This window comes from Platalea leucorodia (genome assembly GCF_965183815.1).
Source record: "Platalea leucorodia genome assembly, chromosome: 10".
NCBI lineage: Eukaryota > Metazoa > Chordata > Aves > Pelecaniformes > Threskiornithidae > Platalea > Platalea leucorodia.
The window spans coordinates 3,900,200-3,910,806 of NC_138832.1; the positions used below are offsets into that span (position 1 = coordinate 3,900,200).

Consider the following 10,607-nt stretch of genomic DNA (forward strand, 5'->3'; position numbering starts at 1 on the left):
AATTCTGCACCTTCTTGCCGCCAGTTTATTCTCATAAATTTGACAATCATATATGCATACAATTAATGCAGCTTTCTCACTAGGTTCATGTTTCATAACTGAAGTTCTCAGGGAGCCACAGTAAAAATCGACACACAGAATTTCAATGTTTTACAATTTAATAATGCTTTGGGTTGTACCGACTACCAGGTACTGATCAGTTCATGGTTATCTCAGAATACTTATGTTTGTAACAGGTACCACTACAATTGAAAAATATGACCTTAGGACTAATAGTTGGATACAAATTGGTACCATGAATGGTAGACGATTACAGTTTGGAGTTGCAGTAATTGACAACAAGCTCTATATTGTGGGAGGAAGAGATGGTCTGAAAACTTCAAACATTGTTGAATGTTTCAACCCTGTCACCAAAGTGTGGACTATAATGCCTCCTATGTCAACACACAGACATGGCCTAGGTAAGAGGTGCTCTTTCTTTGTAAATACCTTGGATCGTATACAAATGAATTTTGATTGACACAAACACTGTTGACATAACTTTTTAAAGCATTTAATAACATGCGGCAGTATTTGTAGAAGATATTTTTCAAAGACAGAGCTGCCTATTGTTGGAATTTTATGGCAGTGATATTTATTAGAATTCACCTAACTTGAACTGGTCTTCCAGAGTTAATTTTTCTTTTAGAAAATTCCAAAATATAAGCAAGAGTGAAAATAATCAACTATTTGTCCAATTTTAGTGGTCAAGAGATATGTTTGCAGTACAATAACAATCTGATTTTTAGTTTTTTTTTTAAATTATGACTTAAGTTAAGCCCATAGGTACAAAACAACTCTGAAAATCAGATCAGAGAATTACTCACACCGAAGAAAACATTGCAGTTAGGAAATAAGTACGATCTCACTGATTTTAATGTTGTAATTACAAGAAGTTTTACAGAGCTCTGCCATGGCTTAGTATCCATGGGTCTTTACTGCACAATAATCCTTAATATTATTCAGTGTGAATGAATAATTTGAATGTGAAATCTAGACTTTATTTCTGGAACTATAAAAAATAAGTTTACAGTTGAGGAGATTGTAAGGGAGGGAATATGATGATTTCTGAACAATTTATATAGCACAGCTCTTATGAAAAAGCTGTCTTCTCTGAAGTTTACAGAAACAGGTATTGCTTGAAATCATTGGTAAGTTCAAATGCCATAGAATATTTTTATTTTAATGAATAATAGAAAAAGATTGATCCAGAACTACTCAGTAAACCTTTGTGGCCTATATCACCTTCTCCACCGCTTGGTGGAGAAAGTATAGTGTAGGGTTCTTACCAGCTAGTCTGAAAAATTTATAAAAGCAAATACTAGTAGGTAGCAAAGGGAAAGAAGACAAAACAGATTAAATAAATCTCCTTGAAATCTTTATAATTACCAACTGTAGAGGCATATTTCTACCCAACAAGTAGGTCACAGGGGTAAATTCAAGTGCCCAAAGTTAGGCTTCTATCTGTGCATCAGCCTGGTTTGCAAAGCTGCCTTACACTTACAGCTCCTATTAGCTTCAGTGTGATTTTTGTGGAGAGTTAGCACTTTTGAAAAAATCAGGCCGTGTATATTTAGGCCTGAAAAGACAGATTTAGAAAACTTTTAAGCAGCCTGATTCAAACATTTTGCCTTACCTAACAAAGGAAGCAAAGAGCAGCGGCGGCAGCAGCTCCCCAAAGGGGAGGCACCAAAGCCCTTCTCTCTGGAGAAGGACAATGACACAGCCTATGTCCACGCAGAGCTTTGCAGAGACAGCCAAGTTCACTCTCCTGTGCCTCAAGGACAACAGATACAAGCCAGCTCTTTTCCAAAAGCCTGTTCCCCTTACAGGCATTAAAATGTTATGGTGCTTTAGCTAGTAAGGACAGCCAGCTACCCACCCACTCAGGCTTCATGCTGGCGGGACTACAGAGCTTCAGCTGGCTCAGAATAAAGGATAGTTTGTTGGTTTGGGCATATTTTTTATTTCCTGGCTCAATCTTTGCCTTTCTTTAAAAGAATAGCATTGTTTCTCCTTTAGGGGCTCAAATTTGATTCAGAACAAGGTCAACAGAAGTGGAAGAGATAAAAGTCCAAGAAGAGAACATCAGAACTAAAGCAGCTTTCCTCTAACCTTTTGGCAAAAGATAATGTTTATTCGGAGAAACACTGTATATGAAGTATTTTGTTTATATTTGTTTATTCCGCCAAATGAAAAAGCAACTTTTAGGTAGTTTAATACCAGCTGAAATTGCTTATCTGCATACAGGGAATTAAAGTATGAAGTTAATACACCATCAGTCACTGAAATTATTAGATACTGTAATTTGTCCATAATTCTATCTTTTAAGGAGTAGCAATGCTTGAAGGACCAATGTATGCTGTTGGTGGCCATGATGGATGGAGTTACCTTAATACTGTAGAAAGATGGGACCCACAAGCACGGCAATGGAATTACGTTGCTAGCATGTCAACCCCTAGAAGCACTGTAGGGGTTGCAGCATTAAATAGCAAGTATGTCAACAGGAAAAACTCTCTTTGGTTTTTCATTTGCTTCCTTCCTTGGAAATACAGTTTCTTAAATTTTCTTTTCAATCTTATAGTAATTAATCACCTCAAGAAAACAAAGAGAAAATGTAATACACAAAAATACGAAAGAAAAGCTTTTCCTCCGTTGTGTGGTAAATTGTTTTCAAACTTACAGTCATGTTTTAAACATATTTCAGCCCTTTTAAGTTACAGCAATTTGAAAATGTTATTACATGCATATCAGACCTTCACCTAGAATAGAACTTATGGGGATATAAGATCAGCTACTTTAAAAAAATATTCCAAGTTTTTGTTTACATTTTAAAATCAGTGTGTCTAAGGAAGCACCATTTGGAAGAACTTGTACAGAAACAAAGTCATTCCTCTGATTTTACATCTCCTGCATGCACCTACAACTTTAACATACAAGTTCACAGTCAAGAATGATTTTTAAAGGTTAAAGGTATATGATACGTTCAATGAAAGGAAGACAAGTTTAATAATTAGGTATGGAATAAACATCCTTCTATAAGTCTTATCCTACCCAGATTTATTCTGCCCTTCATCTATTGCTTAAAGATACTGAGATCATGTGTTCACTGTACATTGGTTTTCCCAACAAGATTTTCACAACTTATTTAAACATCCTCTTAAAACACTAAAGCCACTCAAGCATTTTTACATGGGAACAGACACACGTATGAATCTAGGGTGTTACAGCTTGTTGTACGTTCCTATTTGAAAGCAATTGTATTTCAGTGCCAGGAAGAACAATTCATAAATTAACGCCTAAAAGAATTCTGTTTTCCTTCTTCAGCAACCTAGTCTGGTGCTGGAAATACAAAAGCCTTGTAAAAGGCCCCAGGTTATTTTGGAAAGCATGGTTTGAGCCAACCTTCCTTCTTATTTAGACTAGACTAGACTAGACTATTTCAGTTGGAAGGGACCTACAACGATCATCTAGTCCAACTGCCTGACCGGCTCAGGGCTGACCAAGTTAAAGCATGTTGCTAAGGGTATTGTCCAAATGCCTCTTAAATGCTGACAGGCTTGAGGCATTGACCACCTCTCTAGGAAGCCTGTTTAAATGTGTGGAAAGCTCTTAGCAATGACAGTTTGTAGGGGCTGGGAATATTACAATTCCAGACTGCCATTATTCTGAAACTTTATCACTGGCTTCCCTGTTCACTTCTTAAATTCCAGAGAAAGAGCAGAAACAAAGATGTCAGCAAAGAGATATCTGCAAATGCAAAGCTTCTTCACATACAAGTCAGGGGTTTGCATTCAAACATGATGTGACTGTAATAATTAACTCAAAAGTCCAAGAGAGGCAGAACTGCCTGTTTGAATCCCTGTTGTATCTCAGAGGAAATGTTCTCAGCATAAACTTCACCAGAAACTCCTGTTGGTGCCTTCCACCGCGCCATGCAGGAAACCACTTTGTCAAAGAGGAAATCCAGCCTGATCCTGACTCTGTTCTCAATCACTCCCGATACAAGCTGTCTCCAGCCTGGCTTAAATCACGTCTGGTAGTCTGGTGATGTAATTTCTGGCATACCAGGGGAAGCCGAGATCAAGTGTCCATCATTCAGTGCTACTGCTGCGGTCTAACCAAGCAGAATGCTTCCCCTTTTCCTCTTTCCTTAAGTCACGCCATATTTTTTCTGTTCAACCCCACCAGAAAAGACTTTAAGTTTCTGTGGAGCAACACTTTTCGACCAATAAATGGTCTATTGAAAGCATCAGTCAATAATAGTATATTTGCTCTTTTCCTTAGAGAATGGGAAACACTACCATGTTTCTAGACACGTTATGGAAAACAAAAAATCCCAACTAATCTGTTTGTATATACAGTGATTTCCTGTCTGTGAAAGCTGTGTAAACAAGTAGACTGTATCTAATGGCATGATGTGAAAAGAAAACAAATCAAGTCCTCAAGATTTTTATGGGTCAAGCAACAAACTGCACAGCAGAACTCAAGTCTGTCTTCCATTCACAAACATTAGAAGAGAGCTAGAAATTTTGTATTCTTCTAGCAGTGGTCAAGAATTTTCTAGTTAAGTTATGCCTCAGAGCAGGCTACAAATTTTTCCATTCACTGGAGAAAAACAGGCATGTCTCAACAAAATTCAACTGACCCGTTTTAGGTGACTTACTCTGGACAAGTCCACGTGTTCCCTAGGTCTCTACTTAGCTGCACTAAGTAAATGCAGTTTCATGGCAGTAGGTAATAGCCAGGATTCAAAAGGGACCTGAACAATTGGCACACTTAACATCTAAACACGTCTGCTATTACATCCAGCATGCATGCAATCCTAGCCTAGCAGCGTCCAAGTTAGGCTGAAATACAAAAAAATTCAGGCTTTGTAAAATTCATTGACAAAAAGCCACAAAACCCCCATGCTGCTTCATGTGGATTTCCACCATTTATTCTTACCTGTTGTCCCAGCATCAGCTGATTTAAATCTCCAGTTTTTTGCTAAATGCCTTTAGGCTGAACAGACAAGATGACATACCTGTATGGTAAATTCTGTCCAGCAGCTTTTCTTAAATACAAGCATTGAGGAAAGTATATTTAATATATTTTTGACATATGTTTTTGATATATAATGATGTTATTAAAGTTCTTTTACATACTAACAGTACAGGAAAAAAGCTTAATGTGATACTAAGATGTCAAATACTCCATAAGCCTGTCATAGGGAATACTACCCATATGTTTCAAACATATGTAGCATCTTTCAATTAAATTCCATCTATAGCTCACGTTTAAAGAAACTGACATGTATTTTTAAGCTTAGCTTTCATATACGACTGCTTGAAAATTTACACTGCAAATGAAGACTATAACTTCTTTCATATAGCATGCAAAACCTTTTGTGCAAAGAAAGTTTCAGAGCGTAGCTGTCAGATAGCAAATAACGGGCATAATGATCATTTTAAAGTGGTCTGAATTAGGTTAACCAAATAAAATTCCTATTAAAATGCGAGACTAAAGACTGAAACTGTTTGCCTTCCTGCGGGTAATTATCCCAGACTGTATGCTGTTGGTGGACGAGATGGGAGCTCCTGCTTAAAATCAATGGAATGTTTCGATCCACACACAAACAAGTGGAGTATATGTGCTTCGATGTCCAAGAGAAGAGGTGGAGTCGGTGTTGCAACGTACAATGGGTTTTTATATGCTGTGGGAGGTCACGATGCACCTGCTTCCAACCACTGTTCTCGACTTTCTGACTGTGTAGAAAGGTAAGGGATTTTTTTTTTTTTTTTTTAATTACATTCCAGGAAGGAAGTATAAAATAATTTATAGCAGCAAGGGAAATCTCTTTGCAATTGGAATGTTAAGTTTGTAAAACATATTATGCTTTTTAAAATAATATTTTGAGCAGAATAACTGATTTCCAATGCTCTTGTGATAACACAACAATTAACCCTCAGACGCAAATTCCTCCCAGCTCGCCTTCTATTTGCACTGCCCAGGAGCCAGGTAAAGACAACTTAACAAGTAAGACAAATTCAGCATATGACCTTTCTATTTCTCAATTGCCAAAACCCAGGTTTGGGCTACTTGTGTCATATATTGTAGGAACTAAATACTTTTCAATTGTCTCTTCCTCCAATAATTTGGCTGATATTGATCAAAAGGTTAAAAATGTAATAAATATCACATACTCAAACATGCAGTAGTCACTATACAGGTATTTTCTGATAGAGGAGACTGATAGAAAGAGCCTTATTTCTGCAAGAAACTATGCTGCCATAGGAAATCAGGCTAAAACACATGGTAAGGGTCACCTTTAGCAAGCAAAAAAAAATAAAAAAAAGTAAACATGCACCAAAGCAAACTACTTTAGCTTGAATTTACAATTTAAAGCTACATAGCACATTAACACATTGGCCTAATGATTTTGGTAGCACACAACAGGAAGCAGTGAAAGCTTGGTTTTATAGCCATTTCTCAAAGTAATTACTTTTCAAAATGAAAATACTGTTTATCTGATCCTTATTTAATCCCATTTTTGTATTCTCCACTGATGAGCACAGCTCTTAAGAAAATGCAAATACTGGACATTTCTTTTCCGAAACAGAAGTATTGTGTGTCAAATGTTGCTTTGCCACTGCGGAGGCACGTGGCACAATGTAGGAGGACAAGAGAACGCTTGAGCCCTGGGTGAGAAGGGAACACAATGAGTGGGGACAACTCCTCTGGCTGTTTAACAGGCTGTGGGTATCCACTGACACTCTTGCATCATTTGGGGACAAGAAAGGAAAATTGAGCAAGTATTCAACGCCCTATTGTGAATAACAACGGCTAAGTTTTGTTCTCAGTTAGATGGTGTAAAGCTGAACTACCCTGGAATTCACTTGAATTTATACCGGAAATTGAAGGAGTACTTAGCGGAAATAAAATCAACAGTGATGTAAAATACTGTGACACATTTTACCTTACAAACTTTTATCAACTATACAAGATATTTAACTTCTTTTACAGTGAAATTTCTGAAAACATTAGTTCTGACAAGAAACAAAACAAAAATTTCTGTGGAGAAAGCAAAAAGAATATATTGAAATTAACTTTCCTGAGCCAACTGATGGCCATGCTATCATTCCCTCAGGCCTCATTTATGTTCAAAATATATTGATTGCTTAATCTGATTGAAATGGAGAGGCTGCAATCAAAGAGCAAAAATATGGGCATTTTTCATGTGCTTGAAGACCCCTCTAGTGGCTAAACTAAATATTTAATCATGTTACTCGTAATTCTCTATACTCGTTCATGGTGTAAGCTGAACTACAATACAGGAGAAAAGACGCAAGTATCAGTAATTAAAATTTGAAATGCATTTCTACAATGTATTTTTCTAATTCTGATCACAAAACATCCTAGGTATGATCCTAAAACTGATGCTTGGACAACAGTGGCCCCCTTGAGCGTACCTCGGGATGCTGTTGGAATTTGTCCTCTGGGGGACAGATTATATGCTGTTGGGGGCTACGATGGCCATACGTACCTGGATACCGTGGAGTCCTACGACGATCAAAATAATGAGTGGACAGAGGTAATAGGAAGAATTACCTAATAAATAACAGGAATTCTTCCTGCAGATAGGAAGAATTCTGTCCAAATAATGGACAAAGCAAAAATTATTATGTTACAGAATTATCACTGGTTTTGTGAAAAATTATATATTTAGATGCATTAATACTGTACTTGGGCTTGTATAAAATATTGGTTGCCTCTCCTGTGAAACAACTGTATAAAATTTTTCAGACTAAAGGGTGGCGGCAGTGCATGGGCAAGCGGACCAGGTTGCACAAATTATTTTGTGCTTGAAGTGCTTAAATGTGCCGTTGTCAGAGCTGGCATGTGTTTGTCAGCAATGCCCTCTGCTGGAGGCACTTTCAAGGTTTCATATTGATGACCATCACCACTGAGACCAAGAGGAAATATTTAAAACAGTCAAGATCCTTTTGTAGCTACACAGGCCGCACTTTTGGAACATAGGGTATGAAGGTCTTTTACAACAGTTAAGAGAACAGCACCAGCCTACGCCCCTGTAACTCTCAGCAGCTGCTAAAGCCTTCTCCCAAAAAGCCCAAACTGTTTTCAGAGCCCTAGTTAAATCTACTTTTTTAGCAGTATATTAATTTCAATAAACAAATTGCTTTCCTTTTAGTCTGCAAGTAATTTCTTCTATTCCTACCCATACGAGTCTACTAAAAATGTTTCCTCCTTTTTCTTTTCTTTTTTTTTTTATTGTTTTGTTTCCTTTTTTAGGAGGTTCCTGTCAATATTGGAAGGGCTGGAGCATGTGTTGTTGTTGTGAAGTTGCCCTGATGACTATAAATATTGTGAAACTAAACTTTGAGTGGAGTTTCATGAAGATAAGAATCATTTCCAGAAAGCTGTACAGACTATACACATCTTAGCAGCCCTCCATTACAGAGAATCCTTGTCTCTGAGCCATTACGCTGTTAGAGCACAAGTGTCTTCCTGCATTAGAAAAATCTGAGAATTTTGCATAAGTGAATTATTTTATTATGCCTAACACATAAGCATTCAATGATATGATTGAATGCTTCAGGTTTGTTACAAAAGTGTATCTGTTATTTATAAAATGCAGTAGTAAAGAGATAAATGGTGTATAAGATTTCATAAACTTTTTCCTTTTCTATGTTGGCAGTAATGCTAATGTTTATAAAAAGAGCCTTTATATTTTAAGTAAATGAAAAAGAATAAGATGAAGACCTTCAACAGAGAACTGCACAGAAGAAAATATTTGCCCATAAATGTCACTGGCAACAGAATATTGTCTGCAGAAGTAACTTCATTTCTATATTCAGAAATTAAGTTACTAAATTAACTTTAAAATCAAATCAGAGAAGCATCGAATTTGGTTGCTATTCAACCTCTGGCCTTGCTAGTACTGTGACAGAATACCCATTTTTAGCAGTATATTAAATAGAAGAGTGCAAGTTAAGAAATAGCAGGGCTAAGTTATCTTTATGTTATTAAGTATGTGCCAACAGAAAGATCTCTCTTTTGTCAAAACACAATGCTAATATAATTTTCAATCATTTTCACAGTGCATAGATATGTGATATTTTAATGCTGATCAGTGTGTCAGGTTATTCATGGATTTGTCTTTGCCCACTAACCATCTGTCAGTATGCGTTAAACTAATTTGACTATTCTTGGGATAATCACCATGCATAAAATTTTAAAACAATCATATAATTACATTCCTTGAATATAACTTACAACATGAAATTTTTATATCATATTGATATGACAATCTTTGACCTCAGCTGAAGATTACCAGCTTTCTCTCATGTACAGTAGAAATACGGTAAGAAAAAAACCACATCCACTGTGTAACGTTATGTACCATTTATGTAAGCATGTTTATGTTTTATTGGAAATTAAGGGAATGCTAAGAATCAAGAACAAACAGGAAAAGAATCACCTGAAAACAGCACATAATATTCCACATGCATGATATTTTCTTTTTAGGTGCCAATTTCTAATGAAGGTTTTGATTTGTTTCACATTAATTTCATTTTTTTTTATAACTTCAAATGCTGAAAGTGTATTTTAGAAAAAGAATGTATGTAAGATATTCTATGCTGTAAAGCACAATATTTGGGCAGTATCTACTTTAGTGTCTGTTATGTTGTTGTTTTGTCAGTATCACAAAATCCAGGACAGAGGTGAAAATTCTCTGAACGTGTAGACTAACTTTCCTGACAGAATATTGTGTTTTCAGAATTCAGCAATATGCTATTTTAAAAAAATTATAGCATTAATCCTATTGAATGCTTCTAAAGATGAAATCTCATAAGCATATTTATAAAAGGAAAAACATTTTTAACTTTAAATATCAATTATGTTTCTATATAGCATGCTACGTTCAAATAAACTTTACTTTCTCTACTAAGAAAATTTAGACTGCATTTTAACACCTTTGTGATTTTTATTTTACATCTTATCAAGAATAGAAAGCACAGAATTATCAATCTCATTTTTGTACTCTAAAAGAACAAAAGATTCTGTCCTAGTGTCCTCACTGCATCTGGCCCACAAAAACTAAAACTTACCTTCCCTCTAGCGCTCCTTTTTAGATAAAGTTAATCTTTTTTCTTTCTTTGAGTCAGAAATAGTTACCAATAGTGTCATGTCAGGATGCCCTTTCTATGAAAGGCGCTCACACCCCCCAGCCCTTGGCAACCTGGGTTGATTGCCTGCAGAGGACTGAAAGTACAGCACATTTTAAGGTGATTTCTTTTGGGGCCACTACATGAGGCTGCCCTACATTAGAAGCTTATCAGTGTATCAGCTTAGAACTACCTTCATTTAGTTGTGAATGTCTAGATCAACACACAAATCTCTTGCTAGCTTGGTGGGTCAGGAAACAAGATTTATTTCATAACTATTTTCATTTTGTATCTATTTTTGTCGAGGGAAAAAAAAAACAAACAACAAACCAAAACAAACCACAAAAAACCCTTACCCACCCAAAACAACACGAAAAGCCAAGCAAATGAGGAGCAAAC

General features: G+C 36.2%; 1 protein-coding gene across 1 annotated transcript in view; it reads left to right on the forward strand.

Annotated features, from left to right (window-relative positions):
- Nucleotides 1-8,391, forward strand: part of KLHL4 (kelch like family member 4) — a gene marked incomplete at both ends in the record, with an annotated part of 44,731 nt that extends 36,340 nt beyond the window's left edge. The window contains 5 exons of the mRNA XM_082323595.1: nt 237-461; nt 2,372-2,534; nt 5,586-5,798; nt 7,441-7,612; nt 8,332-8,391. Coding sequence (XP_082179721.1) covers nt 237-461; nt 2,372-2,534; nt 5,586-5,798; nt 7,441-7,612; nt 8,332-8,391 — 833 coding nt within the window. The remainder of the gene's footprint in view (nt 1-236; nt 462-2,371; nt 2,535-5,585; nt 5,799-7,440; nt 7,613-8,331) is intronic.
- Between the last annotated feature and the right edge of the window lie 2,216 nt (nt 8,392-10,607).